We start from the raw sequence: 22585 nt of genomic DNA, 5'->3' as shown, positions 1-22585 counted from the left end.
TAAAAGGTCTCAACACCATCCATACATAACGTACCTGTGATGCAGCATGCATTATCTTACTACCAATGTGCTAAGAAGGTAAAGATGAGCTGTGTTTTTATTCACTTGTGCTTTTTCTTATTTGAGACAATGTCTTGCTCTGTTGCCTCAGGTAGAGTGCAGTGGCATCATCATAGCTCACTGCAACCTCAAACTCCTGGGCTCCAGTGATCCTCCTGCCTCAGCCTCCCAAGTAGCTGGGACTAGAGGTGTGGGTCATGACGCCCGGCTAATTTTTCTATTTTTAGTGGAGATAGGATTGCACTCTTGCTCAGGCTGGTCTCAAACTCCTGAGCTCAAGCAGTCCTCCTGCAATGGCCTCCCAGAGTGCTAGGATTACAGGTGTGAGCCACCGCACCTGGCCTGCTTGTGCTTTTTTAAAATCCTCATAGAAGACATCAGTGTTGTAGCCTTTTTTGGTAGTGAAATATTTTTTGTCTCTGAGTTTTATAATTCAGTTTGTAAGCCAGACCCCTTATAAACTGTTGTTATCACCCTGACTAATAAAGAGCCAATTTGCTGTGCAGCTCCGTCACTTGGGGAATGACGAGGTCCACATCGTCTGGTCTGAACACTCCAGGGACTACCGCAGGGGTATTATCCCAACTGCCTTTGGAGACGTTTCAATCATTATTTACCCAATGAAGAATCACATGTTCTTTATCGCGATAACGAAGAAACCTGAGGTACGTTTTCATTGCATTGTTGCTCTTATACTGCATTTGCCATGTGATTCACTGCTATTAAAAAACAATGATATGAATATGTTAAAGGGGACTCTTTTCCAACTGGTGAATGTCTGACATATATTTTAATTACACGTACTATATAAATTAAATACAAATTGGGATTTTTTTCAAAGAAATTTATGATTTTTAAAATGTTCTAAGTTTTTAAAATTTTATAACTAAAAAAAATTGTAATTTTAAATTTCAGCATATTGATTAACAATAAGAATTAAAGGAACCCCATATCACTTCTAGCATTTTGTGGATAACTGTGGGTACAGAATCCAACCTTGCCTGACAGGGAGACTTACTGAGCCTCCCGCTGGTGCTAATGGGGGTCAATCCTGAAGGACTGTGGGCCCACAAAGAGCCTGGGCCTCTGGAGCACAGCCTGTGTGATGATTTTTAATAATCGAAGAACCTCGCCACAGAATCAATTGAGCCATGTCAGTTGGTATTGATCCTGGGAATGGCTGGAACAATCCAATGGCCTGTGTGCCGGGTGCTAAATTGGCTGCAGTTTCCGTCCTTGTCATACCTTCAGTGGTATTTTAGCAATGCTTTGTATAGTGACTTGTTTTCATCTTGGAATTACTAATAGAAGGATTTTTTTTAAGTTTTTAATTAAACATTAGCATATTAAAGCCATTCCTCAAGAAGAATGACTTCGTGTTTTTCAGCTTGATGTTAAATATAATCTTCATTTTCATTCCAGATTGTTCTCCTGAAGGAGCTAAAAGTTATCCTTCTAAAAATGCTCTATTTTTAAGCTTTAAAATAATAGCTAATTGAAGTTTATTGTTCAAATTGGGGTTTATAACCTAATCTAAAGTGTTAAAGTTGTGAGGATTAAATGAGGTAATAAATGAAAAGTGCTTCAAACAGTACCTGGTTCAGAGTAAAAGCTCCTTAAATGTTAGCTATTATATGATTGTTTTTATTGTTTTTTGTTATAGTTACTACTATGGAATTAGAATAACTAATGAATTCCAAGTTTAACATGCTTACTATTTCTCAGACTACATACATCTTGAGTGAACTCCTCAATCCAGAAAAGTCCCCTTAATGGCTGTTGCAAAGCCTGACATAAAGTGAACCCTCTTTCCTATTCAGGTAGCAAAGATGCCAAAGGTTACTTTGTATTAAATATCTGTATTATTTTTGATTCAGATCTCTGTGTATTGAAGTTTTCAGTTTTATACAAGAAAATGGTTCCTAGTTGGTAACATTTGTATTGTCCATGAAAAGCACCACTTATTTTTAAGAATTAGATTGAAAATTTTAGTATTAGAGAACCAACAAATATAAGTATCTTACAGCTTTCAAAACTACAAAATGTGTTTCTTTAACATTTAGTATGGATTAACTGGCTTTATTAGTTCATTTTCAACATGGGCCTCTAAAATGTCATTTAATGTCCTAAAAATGTCACCTTTATTTTTAAAGTAACTGAAGAACGTAAAAGGCATTTCAATTCACTTTATAGTCTCAAAAGTGATTTTTAAAAAGGTAGCAACACCTATAATGCATGAAAACAATCATTAATGTACCTTTTAAAATTTCTTATAAAATGTGTGTGAGTTCTATAAATTTGGTCGTAAATTCCGACAAGATAAATTGAGCAAATCACTTTCTTAATATTTTAATTCGAAAAGCCTAAAGGGAAGAAGAGAATAATGGCCAACTGGAAATTTAGTATTATCCCTACATTTAAAGTACAAACCATTACAATGTAATAAAATTAATCCAGACATTTCCAGGGCAAGTGTGGCTGACCTTTTGTTCACCAACCACTGACCCCAGGGTGAATGCAAGAGGCTTGTGGAGGGAAAGTCTGTTTGTTTGGCTTCAGTCCCTGGTATTTAAATTGCATTCCCTAATCAAATGAAAAGGCTGTCCTCTCTATCAGGTTACAGAATCCATGGCAACATTTGGCCTTTTATATCCATAATGTTAGCCTTTTTGTTTGCATCTAAGTAGAGACACCTGGAGCAATGTTAACATTAACCGATTTAGCATTAATAGCTTCATTATATAAGAATTTCTGATCAGATAGCTGTTACTTTTGTTATATTGCTTCAGCTTGTATTGTTGTCATTTTTTATCTCCCTGCTTGGCAACCAGGCAATGATTTGCAAATTTTTTTTGTCTTGATTAATTAAGCAATATAATTATCAGTAACCGTGATGCAGTCTTTGCTCAACAAAGCTTCTGAGAGAAAACAATGGTAAGTCTGTTAGTATGAATGCATTCCACGCGTCCCAGATGCATGAGGATATTATGGACAATGAGGGGAAAGGCCGCCTGTGAGCGAGGACAAAGGGTGCCACGCAGACTCGACACACTGCACATACCGCCAGGGACATGCTGCGGGCTCCCTGGGACACAGACGCCTCGTTAGATTACAGCTAGTCAGCAGAGATTAATTCTCAGCCATTTGGTGCAATAATTTACCCATTCCCTAGTCTTTTAACTAGTGTTCCTTACTATGGAAGGGAAGGCTTTGTACTCAAAAGGTTTATTTAACCTTGCCTACTTTTAGGGATCCCTACCAAAATCATTATTTTTGCTTAGAGATTGTAATGATGCAGCTGCTTGAAGTTACAGAGTATTCCTTTTGGGAAGACAGGATATGCATAAGTTTCGGAAATTTGTAGATAGAGTCTAAGACATTCTTTTAGCACCTGTATATTTCATCTGAATATAGTTCTAGTATTCTTAGTACTCTGTGGTCTAAGTACATTTATTTTACTGGTCTCTGGGCAGCCATACTTCTCTAAGAATAATTTTAATCCTTTTTTAGGAGGAAAAAAAAACCCTCATCAGTACACAAAAGTCCTGCTCATTGGATAGAGTCATGCATATTCAAATTGTACTTTCATTCACTCGGCCTCATTAATAGCGTATGTAATAATGTAGGACTATTTGTAATACAAGCTCACAGGCAGCATTGCTTCCAAGTCCTTTGAAATTTAACATATTTCGCTTTTTCATTCCATACACCTCCCTTAAATATACAAATTATGTGCCTGGCAGAATCCGCCTCCTCTTAATAATACACAGCATTTGCAAAATGGTATGTTGAAGTGTGGGTGTGCTGTGTGAGCACATAAAACCCTCTCATCTGAGAGGGCCTGTTCACTTCTTGAGCTTTGTATTGAACTTCTTTTTTTCATTAAATTAAAAAAAAATAAATCAGTGTGCTTAGCAGCATCATTTCATTGTTAAATTACTTTAAAAATAAATCCATCTCCATAAATATTGACACAATAGTCCTTTAGTCATAGAAAAGAAATGTGTTATTGTCAGACTTAAGTTTTTTCCTACTTGTATTACTAAGTCAGCAGTCAAGGAAAGACTTGCATATAGAGCAGAATGTGAGCGCTTCAAGGGGTTTGTTAAAATGCCCGTTTGTTCTTCAGAAAAGTGATTCCTAAAATCTTCACACTGCAGTGAGTACTTGTGCAGCTTTCCCTCCCTTTCAGTAACTGGCAAGGAGTGTTGGTGTTCAAAGTGTTTACCTTTATAGAGCTGTGAAGGTCACTTTTAGTGTTTTTGGCATGTTTCTCTCCAGGCACGTTAGTGACTGGCACTGGCTGGTAACCAGTTGACCAGAGGGTAGATATTCTGAAGCAAATTTAAGCAGGAGCAGTTGAGACAAGAGGAAGTCTGGTGAAGGGTCCTCATTTTTATCTCAACCAGAAGTGTCAGTTTTGTAAGTGAAAAACATGTTAATGTCCTCCCAGCTCTACTCACTCTGCCCTGTTAGATACCAGAATGGGAGAAAAATTGATAATGATTCAATTGTTTCTGAAAACTATAGGAAGGAAAGAGTACTAGGATAGGAGATGGGACCCCAAGTTCTGGTTTCAAGGCTGTCACAAGTGAATGGGTATCTTGGGCAGATCTTTCAATTTCCTTGGACCTTAGTTTCCTCAGCTGTAAAATTCAGGTTGGGGACCAAGGCCTCCCCACAGTCCTCCCAGGAATTCTAAATGCCTTTGTTGGATCCCCTCGTTCCTAGATGCTCATACCTTTCCTTAAGTTGCCCTGTCACAAGGGTGCTGTCAAGGTAGTATCTGGCTTTCTTGCAGGTTCAGCAGCTACTGTGAGAGTGTATCCCTCTTCAGAATGACACCCTAATGCAGGAACTTTGCCTGGAGCAGGTGCCCAGAAGTGCTGGTAAAAGGCTGATGTGCCAGAAGTCACAAGAGCATTTGCACATGTGAGGCTGAGAGGAACCCAGTATTGGCACCTGTGTTTGAAAGAAAATCTTTTAAGCTTACTGATGTGGCCTCATTATATAGGGAGTGTGTTTGACTTTGCAACACGGTTATGTAAATTTCTTTTTTTTTTAATTTCAAATGTGCAGTTTTCTTAAATATTTATCCCATCCCAACTGAATAACCCATTTGAGATTAAATCATACACTTTAAAATACTTTGGGAAATTCTCCAGGAAAGCAAGTTGTTAACTCTTGAATATGCAAAGTCATTTATTTAGAAAAGATAATTGAAAATACCAACCAGAATTTACTAAAATAAGTTATTAAATGGATTACTGTGATATGTTCTAGCATGGTAATTTATCATCATCATTATTATTAGCATTATTTTTAGTAAAGGAATGACATTGAGAACTATGTGAAAAGACATCTGTCATTTGCAGATGTTATATTAAAATCAAATTTCTTCTCTAATTCATTGCCACTTCTAATTAGAGGAATTCCCTGGATACAAGAGATTTGTATTATCGTTTTGTCCGGTTTTTGAAAGACTGAGTCACTCACAAGCAGTTGCCAAAGAATAATAAAGAACATTTATTTATATATTAAGCCTTGATACGGATGGAAGAAAATGTATAGCCTAACTATATTATTAACTCTTAACTCCTGTTTTATCTTTCACAACAATTTGGCTTTTGAGAATTCCTTCTTAATTGATTTTCCTCAGAAGTCGTTATGTTTTCCCGTTTTTCAGCTGGTCTTTGATATATACATCTTCCTCTCATTTGCTGTCCTCTCTCCTTTGGCTAACCAGCCTGTGGAAATGTGTACCAAATGGCAAGTGGTAGACCCAGCTTTGTGTGGGAAAGCAAGGCAGTTCTCATTCTCTACTTCTGAGGTACCTCGGCAGAAAGGGCCTTTTGACTGGAGACAGAGGGCTTTCCAGACCCCCCGGCTTGCTGAGCTCCTGTGCACAGCTACACACGCCATTGGCCATTCAGCCTGGCAGGGGGCATGGGGTGTCAGAAGCACATAGAACTTTTCTGTGAGAAGGAAACAAAGCCCACTGCTCCAGAATCAGAGAATCTAGTCTTAGAGGTGTATTTTCTGTGCTGTTTTTGAAATTTATTAGTTTATTATTTGTCGTCGTCGTTGGGTTTTTTGCTGTTTTGTTTTCTTCATGAATACTTTCATTACAACTCCACCTTGCTGATTACTGGATTGCTTTTAGTGTAAGCTGTAGGAGGAAGTGCACTTAGTTTTTTATAGAATGTATGTTAAATAAACTTTTTAAAAGTATAGTGGTACTAAAGATAGAAGAAGGAAAAGATTATTTTTTCTGATTTTCTTATTTGTTTGTTGTTGTCATTATTGCCTGGACCTGGCAACACTGGATGATTTTAGACTATGTTGCTCCTTGATTTTCCTCTTTGGAAATAACGTGCCCACTTTGTCATAAAGGGAAAAGCTCCTCATTAGTCACCACTAGTAGAACTGCCCATCTCATCCTTCTTGGTTCCCATTTGAGTTTTCTCAAGTTTGACGGCTTCCTCTGTGCTACAGGCACTGATATCAAAATGGCTTTTCCCAATCTTTATAGTTTTAAAATCTTTGTGTTTCAACTATGGAACCCTTTCCTCAAACCCACCAAACAGAAGACCCCAGGGCCACTCCTGTCACCCTTTCACCCTGGCCTTTCACACATCTATCTCCATGAAGCAACAGATTTTATTCTAGAAACATGAAAAGGGACAACAGAGTGGTTAATGTCCAGCAGTCAGACCCTTGGGAGCCAGAGTTCTTCATTTCAGTCAAGCAGGTAGCTTATATCTACTGAGGCTGCTTTATGCCAGGCACTGTTTCAAAGCCTGGGCATTCCATTCTCCTGGAATCTAAATTTTAGTAAGGGAGATTGCCAATAAATAAGTAAATGAATGGCTGAACCAGAGATTTTCCAATAGGGTTGGGAGTTTTGGAGAAAGTAAAGCAGAATGATAGGATGGGCAGGAAGGGAGGCTGCTTTACTTCAGATTGGGGGACTTCTGGTTTCCAGTCCAGCGTGTAGGGAGCTTGGCAGTTGTCACTCCCATCCTTGCAACAAGAAGAAAACTGAATAGACTGGAGAAAATCAATAATTCTTCTTAGACCTATCATAGAATTGACTTCACGGGGCAAACCTCTGTCCCCAAAATCAGAGAGACAGGCAAGCGGATACAGAGAATCACAACTTATTAGAACAGAAGCCCGGGAGCAAAAACCTTTGGGAAACCAAAACCAGAATAGTAATTATAATTGACTAATTGCTGGAGGCTCAGTGTGGACAACTCTGGGAGTTAAAGAGTCAAAGTGGCCAGTCTAAGAGGGACCCCCACACTTCTGTGAGTTTTCCCTCTAGAAGCCCCACCAAGTTCTCACAGTAAAGACTGGAGAAAAATTCACCACGCTTTGTCAGAAAGAGGAGGAAAGTAGCCATTTTGAAATATACCAAAAGCATTCTGTTCTTCTTAACAAGATCTGCCCTCGAGAGAAACTATTTTTTAACATAGCCTGTCTGACTTGGGGGAAGGGAAATACCCAACACCAGCTCCTTCTAGTCTTCTAGCTAACCTGGGGGTTAGGGAGAGACAGAAAAACCAAAACTGAGAAGCTTCTGTGAAGGTTACAGCCCAGGAGCACAGGCTCACTAAAAGACTGAGACCTAATCCCAGGACTATAGAATGCTTCCCCTTCCCCCAATATCCTACCACCATATCAACAGGGTCCTGCATAACAGCAGGATACAGATGAAAGAACTGCACATTGCAGATCTTACGTAAGAAGATTTCTGTAGGGAAACACAAAGATAACATGGGAGATGACGGCAGGGTCATCTGAGGAAATTTTAGCCTCTGGCATCTACATTTACAGCTGCAGAAATAATGAGCACAGCCTAACTCCTAGCATATAAACATAAAACCTCACACTAAAGACCTTTTTACTTCAGTTTCTTCTACCTGATGTATCTTGTCTAGCTTCCAGTGACAAAATTACAAGGCATACTAAAGGCAGAAAACACAATTTGAAGAGACAGTGCAAGCATCAAAACCCAACTCAAACATGATAGAGATTTTGGAATTATCAGAGTGGGAATTTAAAATAACTATGGTTAATATGCCAAGGGCACTAATGGAAAAAGTAGACAACAGACAAGAAGAGGTAGCTAATGGAAGCAGAGAAATAGAGAGTCCAAGAAAGAATTAAAAGGAAATTCTAGAAGTCAAAAACCCTGTAACAGAAATGAAGAATACCTTTGATAGACTCATCAGTAAATGGACATGGCTCAGGAAAGGACTGTGAGCTTGAAGATATGTCAGTAGAAACCTTGAAACTGGCTGGGCACAGTGGCTCACACCTGTAATCCCAGCACTTTGGGAGGCTGAGGTGGGAGAATTGCTTGAGGCCAGGAGTTACAGACCAGCCTGGGCAACATGGCAAGACCCTATCTCTACCAAAAAGATTTAAAATTAGCCAGGGTGGTAGCACATACCTGTGGTCCCAACTATTGTGGAGGCTAAGGCAGGAGGATTGCTTGAGCCCAGGAATTTGAGGTTATAATGAACTATGATCATGCACTCTAGCTCAGGTGACAAGAGTGAGACCCTATCTCTTGAAAAAGAGAAGAGAAGAGACCTTGAAACTGAAATGCAAAGGGGACAAATGTTGAAAAATCTGGAAAGAACATCTAAGACCTGTGGGACAGTTACAAAAAGTATGACTACATGTAACAGGAATACAAGGAGAAGAAAGAATGAAAAGAGAAGAAATACTTGAAATTTTAATGTCTGAGAAATTTTCAAAATTAATTACAGTCAGATCCAGGAAGGATAAATACCAAGCAGGATAAATACCAAAATATCTACACCTGGGCATATCATATACAAACTGCAGAAAACCAAAAACAGAGAAAATCTTGAAAGAAACCAGAGAAAAAAACAACAGCTACAGGGGAGCGAGGATTATAATTAAATAGGACTTATCTTTATCAACTACATAATCAAGAAGAAAGTGGAGTGATATATTTAAAGTGAAAGAAAAAAACCACCAATCCAGTGAAATTATCCTTTAAAAGTGGAGGAGAAAGACACTCTCAAACAAAAGTTGAGAGAATTTGTGGCTAGTAGACCTGCCTTGCAATAAATGTTAAATTAAATTTATCAAAAAGAAGGAAAATGATATGTCAGAAGCATGGATCTACATAAAGAAAGGAAGAGCTTTAGAGAAGGAATAAATGAAGGTAAAATGAAACTTTTATTTTTCTTATTCTTAATTGATCAAACAGATAACAGTATGTTCCAGGTCAAGTGTGGTGGCTCATGCCTGTAATCCTAGCACTCTGAGAGGCTGAGGCAGGAGGATTGCTTGAGCTCAGGAGTTCAAGACCAGCCTGAGCAAGAGTGAGACCCTGTCTCTATTTAAAAAAAAAAAAAAAAAAATTAGAAAAAATTAGCTAGGCAACTAAAAAAATATATATAGAAAAAATTAGCTAGGCAACTAAAAAAATATATATAGAAAAAATTAGCCGGGTGTGGTGGTGCACACCTGTAGTCCCAGCTACTCAGGAGGCTGAGGCAGGAGGATGGCTTGAGCCCAGGAGTTTGAGGTTACTGTGAGCTAGGCTGATGCTTGGGACTGTGGCCCAGGCAACAGAATGAGACTCTGTCTCAAAAAAATAAAACAAAGCAGTAAAAACCCAACATGTTCCAAATATTATTTGATGGTTATAGCTTATGGATAAGTAAGAAATGACAGCAGTGTTATAAGGATGGGAGGGAGGAGTTGGCAGTACTCTGTCATAAGGTACTGCTACTACCTGTGAAGCAGTACAGTGTTTATTTGAAAGTAGACTTGGTTTAGTTATAAATGTATTTTCAAACTCAGGGCAAACACTAAAATATGTTAAAAAAAGAATTATAATTGATATGCTAACAGAGGAAAAAAGTAGAATCATATAAAATGCTCAGTTAAAACTAGAGAAGGCACAAAAAGAGTAGAAGACAAAAAAGGAAACAAAGAATAAGGGCAATGAATAAAATATAGCAGGATGATAGAGATTAATCTATATCACTAACCCTTTACATGTCATCGGTCTAAAATAACAGATAAAGACTGTCAGAGTGGATTAATAAAAGAAAAAACAAGACCCAACTGTATGTTTTCTACAAGAACATTAAATATAAAGACAGAGATTAAAAGTATAATAAATGGATGGGAAAAGATATACCATGCTAACACTAATCAAAAGAAAGATGGAGTAACTATTTTAACGTTGGACAGAGCTCACTTCAGAGCGAGGGAAATTATCAGGGATAAAGGAGGCATTACATAATGATTCAGGTGGGTAGAAGCTCCCTGGGGAGGGGACAATTGAACTGAGCCCACATAAAGCAGGCCGGTCAGTGGTCAGCAAGCACCATGCAGAGAGGACAGCAAGAGCAACGTCCCTGAGGTGGGCATGAGCTTCATGAGTCTGAAGAAAGAGGGACTTCCGCAGTAGCCCAAGTCAGAAGAGTAAAGGAGAGGCCTGGGGGAGGTGAGGGTGGCAGGTCAGGTCAGACGGAGCCTGCTAGGCCACGGTGAGGCACTGGCCCAAGTCCTGACCTCAGTGAGAAAAGCAGTGAGAACAGCAGCCAGCCACTCTAGCCTTCATCTCTTGCTCTATAAAATAGGGATAAGGTGCTGGCCTCTCGGAGTTGTGATAAGAATTACATACTACACATTGAGCACTGAGCTCAGAACCAGGCCCAGCGTTAGGGGCCGTAGCAACAGTAGCAACAGTTATTGGGCTCATCATCAAAAATCAAATGTTTGTGGGCCTTTAAACCCCTTGTCTTTCATTTGTTATTTTTTCTTAATATAATCCCTAATTAATCCAAAAATGTATCAATTATGTATATTATTTTCATCTCTAATTACTAAGAATCGTTAACTCCAAAATCATCAAAGGAGAATCACTTATTCATTCATTCATTCATTGACGGAGTCTTGCTCTGGCATCAGCCTAGCTCACAGCAACCTCAAAGTCCTGGGTTCCAGTGATCCTCCTGCCTGAGTCTCCTGAATAGCTGGGATTACAGGTACACACTACCATGCCCAGCTAATATTTCTATTTTTATTAGAGGTGGGGTCTTCCTCTTGCTGGTGTCAAACTCCTAAGCTCAAGCGATCCTCCCGCTTTGGCTTCCCAGAGCGCTAGGATTACAGGCATGAGCCACCACGCCTGGCCTCAATACCATTTTTTGACCAGTTTATCTGTTACCCACTTTGACATCTCAGGCATAAATGCATGAGTACAAACTCACGCTTTTGGTTCATAATTCCTGTGGAATTACGAATTTTTCAGAGGGGAACTGTAACAGGTCCTTGAATCCTAGATCTCAGAGTTAAAGGGACCCTTATATAAATAGATTGTTCTGACCTTACACACGATGCCCTGACAGTGTCCCCATCCTTATATCTGTGCACCAGCATCCCTGGAGCATAGGACCAGCCCAAGGTCCACACAGCTCTCCCTGATACTCAGAAATCATGTCTTTCCCTTTTGGCTTCTCTTTTTTTAGCAAAAGGATCTCACTGTGTCTCCCAGGCTGGAGTGCAGTGGCATGATCATAGCTCACTGCAAGCTCGAACTCCTGGGCTCAATTGATCCTCCTGCCTCAGCCTCATAAGTAGCCGGGACTATAGGCATGCACCATCATGCCCGGCTAATTTTTTTTTTTTTTATTACTTTTTTAAAGACAGGGTCTTGCTGTGTTGCCCAGGCTGGTTTTTGAACTCCTGGCCTCAAGCTATCCTCCCACCTTAGCTTCCCAAAGTGCTGAGATTACAGGCATGAGCCACCGTGCCTGGCCCTGGTCCCTCATTTTGACTCTTAATTATTTCCAGTCTGGCACTTGATTCTCTCATTGTTTATTATAACTTTTTGATTATTTTATGTTTACTTAGGGGATCTGGTTAGAAACATGGGAAACGATGTTGTTTGTGGTTCTAAGGAAATGCCCCCCAAGAAGTTCTGTTTTCCTAAGTGTGTGTATAGGATTCAGGGTGTTTACACATGGTTTCCCTGGAGTGTTGGGGCAGATGTGAAAACCTGGTCTAAAATATGTGGTTCTACAGGTCTGGTACAGACTGAGTCTCGATGGATGGTCCTGATGGCCTCACTGATGAGGCAGTTCTGCCTGCGGAGCAGCCAGAGCTGAGCTTCTCGGGGAGACTGTCCTTGGCTAGGCTTTTACCTGGAAACAGCTCTGGCCTGCTCTGCCTGCTGGCAACTCTTCACATGCCCATTCTCCTATGTGTGTAGGAGTTCTTCACAATTTCCTTTCTTAATCTAAAATTATTTTCTAATTCACTATTTAAATATTCCTTGCCATTTACATTGATCTGTTTATAGAGATCGTGACCATTATTGCAATTACTATTGACTTCACAGACCCTTTCTTTACGCCCGTCATTCTGTGTATTCTAAGTATTTATCATTCTAGTATTTCATCATTCTAATCTTCTAAGTATTTCCCTGCAAATATAAAAACATATACTCTTCCCTACCAAATCTTACAGTTTTTGTTTCTGGCCACCTCATTTTCTAGGACCACCTAAAAGTTAGATCTATTGCCTCTCCAGTCAATAGATCTCACCACCCCCCAGTTCTTATCTCCTGGTGACGTACACAGACAGCAAGTTTGCCTTCATCTCAGCCTTTCCGTTAGGTAAAAGGTGGAAAACTTACCTGGTGCTTTGTGTTGTTTTCATTGGATTACCAGGACATGAAGTGGTGGATGCGCTGGGAGTGGGCAAACGCGGCAGTGCAAAGTCGCGAAAGCGAGACGGTGGTTACTGCTGGATGTTTGAGTCCCGCATCAGCTGGCTCCACACAGCTGTTCTTCGGCTTTTTCATTTATCTCCATGCATTTTTCAAGATACCTATTCCAGAGCTTTCCATTCTTCTCAAGTCCCAGTCTAGGCCTCTCCACCTGCCTTACTTCGTTTTGTGGCCTCAGCTCTTACGTCTGCACTTTGCTATAGGGAGTCCCTCAGGAGCTCTCTGCAGCCGTTTGCCTTGTTCTAGCCACGGTCTTTCTGTTGATTTGTCTATAATGCTTTGTCATTAACTAGGCAGAGTTCATGTAACACCAACTAGCACTCAGCTTAATTAATATCTCATGAAATGCATTTGGGAAAACACTACCTTAGCAAAAAGAGCCAGTCCCACCTCAATTTTTCATTCCTGTTTTACACCATGAATCTCTGCCAACACTCACTGGTCATGTCCACTTGCCATATGAAGCCTTCCTTGGCTAGAAACAAACTCTTCTGTGGCTTCAGAACATTTCATCTCTGTCTTGTCTAAAACTTTTTTTTCCTTCATTTTTTTTTTTTTGCCTTCTTGAATACATAGTTTTATCTCCTCTGCAAACTACTTACAGATAAGAGCCCAATTTATTCATATCTGTGTTCCCCCACAGCTCTTAGCAGAACTTTGATGAAAATAAGTAACTTCTAAACAGATGACATGTGCAATCTCTGCCCCTGTACACCCAGAAAGAGTCTATGTAGCCTACAGAATTTTCAGGCAAAATTTTAGAGTCTTCTGATTATCCATTTTTCCCAAAATTTATTGTCTAATGTGTTACAGAACATATTTATATAATATAGAGATAAAATATATGGAATTAGACATTATCTTTTTCAGAAATATACCTTAAATTTCTCTCTGAGTTTTTACGCTTATCTGAAAATTATATAATTTTTCTACCTTGTCTTTCATTAGGACAGTACTACCTGTAACACACTTTTGGGATTAAATGACATTTGAACCTCTCAGTTACGCTGTGAGGTTAGCAGGGCCGATAACACTGCCCCTGTGCTCCAAATATGTACATAGTTGCTGTAAGTGTAAGTAATTTATCCAAGGGTACTTGGTTCTGAGGGGCCAAACCAATTCCAAAATCTGAATCCCAGTAGACTGATTCTGTTTAAGAGTAGAAAGGTATTAGTTTTCATACCTGTATGCAGATGCTTATTAATGAAGGGCAGCTTATGTTGGTATGGTTCTACATGTCCTGTATTCACATCACAGGCATATGTGTGTAGTCCAGGAGAAACTCGAATCCTAGACCTTTGTATTAAATCACCTACTTCTTGCATAATAAAGACAGTATCCAAAAGCTGGTCACAGAAATCATGGTCATATCTTTGTTATGAACACAATACTTGCAGTTTTTAAATGGGATGAATAACTGCCCAAAATAGGTAAGTTAGGCCACTCACACTCTTCATGTATAGTTTTCAATGTGGCCTGGATCTTGATAGGCCCATATGTGGCAATATTCCAGTTCCAGAAGCTGGAGGTTATCAATGAGGAATTTGAAGAGAGTACAGTTGTTCGTTTTCCTGCTTTGGAACATCAAGATGTCTCAATTGAGTCCTGGAAAGATTAATTCCCACAAATCAAATGGATATTTTAGATCATTTTCTGTGTTCCAAAGATTTTACTTTGTCCTTGCTCCAGCAACTGGACACATCCTTGTGCTGGCATGCTGGGCAGTATTGCAGCATGAACTTCAGTGTCATCACTTCTCTGAAAAAAGCTTTCTTTGCTTTTGCAATATCTGAGCAGGAAGAAAACCTGGGTGTGAAAGTTTCTTCGTCTGGACCCAGGCCTGATGAGGAGAAAATGTGGGCTTCACTTTCTACATTTGCACTTCCCCTCATAGCTCCACTTCTTTAGTCAAGGAACACATGATAGGGGCTCCACATGCTTCTCCTAACTTGCAGCTGGTAAGGAAATTCAGTTTGTCAACAGTCATGGAAAATCTCATTAATCCCCAGGCTTTGGTCATCATGCTAGGAGAGGGCAATTATGAGTCACTCAGAAACTTGAGTTGGTTGTGAATATCCATGCTCAGCAGGGGTGAAATGCTGAGTTAAGGTTCTAATTAGGGCCAGTGCTTGATGTGGTCTTCCATTAAACTTCCCACTGAGCGTGGGATCAGGAGGGGTGCCCCAGGAGAACCCTTTCCCCTTGCCCCTTGTGCAGCAGCAGCACCGTTTCCTCTGGGCAGGACACTCACCCAGTCTACCCTGGAACTTCCTTGACTGCCTCAGCGTCCAGTGGTCTGTGCAGCCTGAAATAGCTGGTGGCAGTTTCTGCTTTCAACTCAGGAGAACACTGTGTCATCTTCTGGCAGGAGTGCTGTTCCCTTAAGTACTAAAAACTAAAATCAGAGACTAGCATCATAGGAACAGGAGAAAAAAAATTGTATGTGGGTCAGGAGGAGTAAAGTGAGAGACCCCCCCCCCCCCACACACACACACACACTAGATCTGAATATTCTAGGTATGGAAGAAATGCCACCATGTCTTGGTCCCTGGTTCCAAGGACATACCATATATTATAGGTTAATACCCCACCTCACAGGTTGGTATGTCCAGTTAGCCCCATAAGTGAGTTTTCAATAGTCATCATGCACATGGGAGGCTGTGTCTTCCTGCACGTCCCATCAGCTCCACTGTGCCAGTGTGCCTTTGTCACACTGTGTTTCTTACTACAGCTTAGAATACATCTTGTTGTTATTCTTTAAGAATGCCTTAGCTTTTCTTAGTCTTATTTCATTTCTATAAATGTTTTAGAGTCAGCTTGTCAAGGTACACCCATACATTACATGGAATCCATAAATCATTCCAGGCAGGGAAATCACAGCAATATTGAGTCTTCTGGTCCATAAAGAAATACATAATTCCATTTATTTAGATGACTTTAACGTCTCTCAATGAAGTTTTGTAACTTTCTTTATACTTTCTTTGTTAGAGCTATTCCTATGGACTTCATATTTTTATGCTCTTTTAAATAATATCATTTCCTTTTCTAACCTTTTTTTGCTAATGGAAAGAAATGCATTAGGATTTTTATGAGTTTATTCCATATACACTAACTTTGATAAACTCTCTTATTAATCCTGACCATTTTCCATAGATTTTTTTGGAGATTCTGTGAATACAATTCTGTCATCTGAAATAAGGATAGGTTTGCTTCTTCCTTTCTAATTCATAATCTTCTATTTCTGTTTCTTAGATTACTGTGTTGGCAAGGATCTCCAGTGCCAATGTTGTTAGATGTGATGTAAGGGGACATTCTTCCCTCCTTCACAGCCTCACATATCAGGCTTTTGATGTTGCATCATTTAGTAGTTGTTGTAGTTTTTGATAGATATTCTTTGACAGATTAAGGAAGTTCCCTTCTATTCCTAGATTGCTAAGAATTTTTCTTTTTCATAAATGAATTTTGAATTTTATGAAACACTTTTTTAAACATCTTTTGAGATGATCATCTGACTTTTTTCATTTAATCTATTAATGTGGTTAAGTATACAGATTGACTTTTTAATGAAAACCCACATGTGTATTCTTGGGATATATCCAGCTTGGTCATAATATTATATTATTTTTGCACATTATTGAATTGGTTTGCTGATACTTTGTTGAGATTTTTGTATGCATGTTCATGAATGAGATTGGCCCTTCATTTTGGTATTAAGATTGTACTAGCCTAATAAAATAAGTTTATTTTCTGTTTTCCTATACTCTGGAAGTTTCTCTAAAATAATATTTGTTCTCTGAAGGTTTTGTAGACTTTGCTAGTGTCACCATCTGAGCTAGCTTTTCCTTGTTAAAAAATTTTTTTCAACTGTGATTCAATTACTTCAAAGCTCATAGAATTAACCTAGTTTTTATATATCATCTTGTATCTATATTTGCTAAATTATATTTTTCTAGGAATTTGGCCATTTCATCTAAATTCAAATTTATAGGCATAAGCTGTGCATATTTTCTAAGTATCTATATGTATCCCTTTTTATTTCTAATGTTACTTATTTCTGCCTTCTTTTTTTCTTGATTCACATTGTCAAAGGCCCATCAATTGTATTAGACTTTTTTTAGAAGAACCAACTTTTGATCTTGGTTATCCTCTCTTTTGTGTGTGTGTTTTCTATCTCTTTAATTATTACTTTCGTCTTTATGGTTTCTTCCCTTCTAGTTTCTTTGAGTTTGATTCTTTCAGTTTTTCAGTACTTCTTGAGATGAGCTCGTTAAGTTGCAGTCTTTACTCCTTTCTAAAGTAAGCATTTAATTCTACACGTTCCCTGTAGGTACTGCTGTAATGTGTTATAATATCTCCTGTTCTCATTATAACTTAGCTTAACATATTCTTAAAGTTCCATTTTAATATTTTGTTGACCCATGAGTTATTTAGAAGTATGTTTCTTAATTTCTAAACACAGAGGTTTGTGCTAATTATCTTTTTGTTGTTTGTTGTCAATAGCTTTTTGGGCACAGAATATAGATTGGGGAATTTTAACCCCTTGAAATGTATAGAGACCTCTTCATCACCTATACCAGGGTTTGCCGAACATTATTTGTAAAGGGCCAGATAGTAAATATTTTAGGCTTTGTGGTCCATACATTGTCTGTCCCGGCTACTTAACTCCACTGTTACTGCAACATAGACAATATGTAATTGAATGAGTGTGGCTGTGTTCCAATAAAACTTTACTTATAAGCTGAAATTTAAATTTCATATAATTTTCACAGGTCATAAAATATTCTTTTTATTTTTTCCCAACCATTTAAAAAGTAAAAAGCATAAAAGCATTCTTAGCTTGCAGGCCATACAAAAATAGATGCCAGGTTGGCATTAGGCCCTGATGACTGTATTTGTGGATCCTTGGCCTACAAATGGTCAATTTTTAAAATTTTAAAATTTTCAAGCATTCTGTGCATGCTTGAAAAAATGTGTCTTCTGTAACTGTTGGGTGAAGTATTTTATATGTATCCATTAGGGTGGGTTTGTTAGTTGTGTTGTTCAAATCCTTTATATTCTTGCTATTTTCTAGAAAATGTTTCCTTTGAAATATATATATGTTAATAAAGAAAAGAACACAAATTGTAAGTATACAGCATGATGGATGTTTTTAGAGTGAACACATTTGTGTAATACCACCCCAGATCAAAATATCAGATATTGCCATGCTCCAAAGGTCTCTATCATGCTCCGTTCCAATCACTGATTCCCTGAAAAGATGGCCTCTATTCTGACTACTGTCACCATTGATCAGTTTTATCTGTTTTTGAAATTTCTATGAATGGAATTATATAATATGACTTTGTATCTGTTTGTTTCACTCAGCATTGTATTTGGGTCATTTCCATAATGTTACATGTAGTTACGGTTTGTTCATTTTCATTACTGTGGAATATTCTATTGGATGGACATACCACAAATTTTTCATTCATCCTCCTGTGGATGGACCTGGGGGTTGTGTCCTGTTTGGTGAATTTGTATAACTTGCCTTTTTCACTTTCATCATGAGCAGAATTTCTAGTATTTTGATAAAGTCCATTTTATTTTCTTTCTTTTATGATTGGTGCCCTTTGTACTTTAAGAAATCCTTGCCTATCCTAAGATTGTGAAGATTTTCTCATGTTTTTTTCCAGAACCTTTATGGTTTTTGCTTTAATAGTTTGGTCTATAATTCATTTCATTTTTGTCTATCGAATCAGGTGAAGGTCAGGGTTCACTTTTCCATATGGCTATCTAGTTATTTTAGTGTTTTTATTGAAACAGACTTCCCTTTCCCCACCAAATTGATATGCTGCCTTTATTGCAAATCAATTATCATATATATGTGGTTATATTCTTGGACTCTATATTCTGTTCCATTGAAATATTTATCCTGGTGCTGCTATAATGGTTTCTTAATTATTATAATTTTATAGTATGCCTTGAAATCAGTTAATATAAGTCTTCTTATTATTGTCTTGACTAATTTATATCTTTTCATTTCCATATGAACTTAGAATTAGCTGGTACATATCTACAAAAAAAGCTTGCCAGAATTTTGATTGGGTTTTATTGAGTCTGTAGCTCCATTGTAGAAAAACTGGCATCTTAGAAATATTGAAACTTCTAGTCCATGAATATTGTACCTCTTTCTATTTATTTAAATTGTCTTAAATTGATCTTAGCACTGTTTGGTAGTTTTCAGTATAGATGCCTTGCAAATCTTTTGTCAAATTTATTTTAGGTTTTTGATGCTATTACAAATAGCATTTTTAAATGTTATTTTTCAATTGTTGGTTGCTAAGATTAAGAAATGTAACTGATTTGGGGGGTATATTGTATCCTGAAACTCATCAGATTCACTTATTAGTTCTAGATAAATTCCTTGGACTTTTCATGTACATAATCATGTTAATCTGTGAATAAAAATAATATTACTTATTTCTTGAACTCGTGGCCTCAAGCAGTCCTCCTACCTCAGACTCTCAAAGTGCTGGGATTAAGCCATCATGCCTGGCCAATTTTACTTATTTCTAATCTTTATGTTCCTTTTTTCTCCCTCTTTCTTTTCTTTCTGTCTCTTATATTTCCTTGTTGTAATGACTAGGAGCCTCAGAAATGTTGAGTAGAAGAGGTGAGCATAGTCATCCTTGCCTTTTCAGATCCTTGGTAGAAAACATCTAATATTTCATCATTAATTATGATACCATATTTTTTCCCTTTAAGATTTCATTAAATTGAGGCAGTTCCCTTTTATTCCTAGTTTGCTGAGAGTTTTTGTTCTGTAATTTTGTAAAGGATTTTTGCATCTTTGCTGAGGAATATCAGTTCATAGTTTTCTTATCATGTCAGCTCCTCATGGGTAACAACAGTCTCTCATTCACTGTTGTATCCCAAACCCCTCCCCTAATGCCAGTGACAGAAAGGGTGTTTTAGAAATAAACAATTGTTGAGAGAATTCAAAAGACCTGGGATGGAGACCCGCATTCATTAATTTACTTTGTTTAAGATATTAAGTTCACTCATCTAGCAGGTGTTTGCATTCTAACTATGTGCCAGGTGCAGTGCTAATCACTGGGGATTTTCCTCTTCCATCTCTAGCCATTCCTTCTCAGTCTTCTCTTTAATTGTTTTTCATGTCTCCAACCTCTGAACATTGGAGAGCCAGAGGATATAGTCCTTGAGCCACTTCTCTTGCTCTTTTGATGATTTCGTCTAATCTCATGGCTAGAAACGCCATCTATAAATGAATGACTCTTATATTTACATTGCTAGCCCAGGCCTCTCCTCTGACTTCCAGCCTGGTATATCCACTCCCCTCCTCAGTTCGTCATTGCTGGGTACCTAACAGCCATCTCTAACTTAGCACGTCTAAAATTGAACTAATGAGGCTCCCCCTCAGTCTCCTCCACTTTAGCAAAAATTAGCTCCAGCCTTCCAATTGCCAGACCAGAAATCATGGCGCCATCCTTGACACCTCTCTCTCTCTCATTAACAATCCTCAACAAATCCTGTCGACTCTACCCTCAAAATATAGCCAGAAACCCACCACCTTTCCCCACTTCCCCTGCTACCATTCTGATCCAAGCCATCATCATCTCTTGTGGAATTATTCAGTAGTTCCGCAGCTGGTCTCAGTAATTCCCCTTTGTAGTTTTTCCAACACAGAGGCCAAACAGTACCTTTAAAATATAGGTTAGATCATATCCTCTACTTCCCTAAACCGTGGTTTCTGTCTTGCTCAGAGTAGAAATCCAGAACCCTAAAATTTCCTACAAGGCCCCTCTTGTCACTTGTCCAACTTTATCACCTTCTATTCTTTCTTTCACTCACTTGGCTCCAGCCACTGTGCCTTCCTTGCTCTTGCATAAATATACTAATTCTATTCCCACCACAAGCGCTGTGTGTTTGCTGTTCCTTTGCTTGGAATTTCTTCCATCAGATGTCCTCAAAGCTTGTGGTTCATTCCCTCATTTCCTTTAGGTCTTTACTGAAATGTTATCTTCTCTTTAAAGTGCTCCCTGGTTATTTGATTAAATTAGAGACCTCCCACACACACCAAAAAAAATATTCTATTGTTCTTCCCTGCTCTATTTTTCACCTTAGCACTTTTACTACTTGTCATTTATTTTACATGTTTATATTGTTTACTCTCTCTCTTAAAGACCCAAGAAACTTTAAGGTCAATGAAATCAGGGATTTTTGTATTATTTGCTGCCTTTTCCCCAGTGAATAGAACAGCATCTATCACAATAATACGTATTTTTGAATAAATAAATGAGTGAAAAAGTGAATGAATGTAAGAGTTACAAGGCAGACCCAGTCATGGAGCTTATAGTCTTCATATCAATGAATGGAGTTAATGAAATTCTAATGGGGAAGAAAAATGAAAGCGAAGAAAGAAATCCAAAACAGGCGCAAAAACTTTGTGGGTTGCCCACGTGGTAGAAATGACTAAGGAAAGCTAATTCTCTATTAAGGAAGTAGAAGGAAATAAGAATAATTCAGTGTCTTGGAAGCAGAGGGGTAAAAGTTCAAGAAGAATGAGGACTGTAAATAAGACCTTGTGGTTGTTGACAGGGATAGTCATCATCTCCTTTAGGAGTTAATGTGCATCAGGACCCATGGCAGGACCATTACCAATTCCAAAACTGGGTCAGGAGAACGCAAGGCTAGTGTTGTGCAGTGAGGCATATCTGTGTACCATGCATAATCTACATGTTGTAAGCACTTAGAAAGAGCAATGCCATTTCTGTAAATAATAACAGAAGGAAAAAAAGAATAACCTCGTGATAAATTTATTATTGAAAGTTTTGCTGGAGATTTCCTATAGAGGGCTGTTGTGGAGCACTCTTGCTTCACTTGAAAGCCCCTGACCCATGTCCTATTAAGAGAAACTGCTTTGTGAGTGACAGCCTTGTACACATTTCAGGTCTCAGACATCAGTCAGCTGTTCTCATAGCTTTGATTTGACTTTTACTTGTTTTTGAAAATCAAGTGTTTTTCCATTTTGAATCCACAGGTTCCGTTTTTTGGGCCTCTGTTTGATGGAGCCATAGTGAGTGGGAAGCTGCTGCCAAGCCTTATATGTGCCACTTGCATCAATGCCAGCAGGGCTGTGAAGTGCCTCATCCCGCTCTACCAGAGCTTGTATCTTTTTGCTTTAAATGCGTAACTTATTAGCCATGCCAGAATCGAGATTCCTGTCAGTTTTTCATCAGAGGTAAGTATCAAAACCTAAGCTGAAGAGGGAAGAAAGATTTTTTTCAATCTATGTTGAAAATAACATAATATAATTTTCATACCATTTGTTAATTTATATTAAATGTAATAATTTTGTGCTGTATTGAACTTAAGGAGAATTTATTTTTATAATTTACGCACGTGTTTGTGCCTGAGAAACTGTGACTATCGTGAGATGCTCATACCTTCTTAGGTATTTTTTGCCAAATTCAGTCTCTTCCTGTATCCTCCCTATTTGTTGCGGTCCATTGTGTATAAGGTGGAATGCTGAGCAGAATCTAACAGTCTCATTCAGGCGCCTACCAGAAACCAGAAGCAAATGAAATGACTCTAATAAATCAAAGAATGTGGCAAGTGCCACCTGAGAAGTGCAAATAGAGTCCTGGAAGGTCAGAGGAGGGAGAGATTGCATCTGGTTGGGAAGAGAGGAAAAGGCGTTCTGAACAAAGTTGTATTTGGACTGATCAGTAAGAA

The 22585-nt window shown here is 38.4% G+C and overlaps 1 protein-coding gene across 1 annotated transcript in view; it reads left to right on the top strand.

Annotated features, from left to right (window-relative positions):
• Positions 1-22585, top strand: part of RALGAPA2 (Ral GTPase activating protein catalytic subunit alpha 2) — a 313050-nt gene that overhangs the window by 206966 nt on the left and 83499 nt on the right. Inside the window, exons 36-37 of the mRNA XM_069495868.1 lie at positions 567-725; positions 21891-22018. Of these exons, the coding sequence (XP_069351969.1) occupies positions 567-725; positions 21891-22018 (287 nt within the window). The remainder of the gene's footprint in view (positions 1-566; positions 726-21890; positions 22019-22585) is intronic.

This window comes from Eulemur rufifrons, chromosome 20, assembly GCF_041146395.1.
Source record: "Eulemur rufifrons isolate Redbay chromosome 20, OSU_ERuf_1, whole genome shotgun sequence".
NCBI lineage: Eukaryota > Metazoa > Chordata > Mammalia > Primates > Lemuridae > Eulemur > Eulemur rufifrons.
The sequence above is the reverse complement of the archived record's forward strand: the minus strand, read 5'-3'. Positions and strand labels throughout refer to the sequence as shown.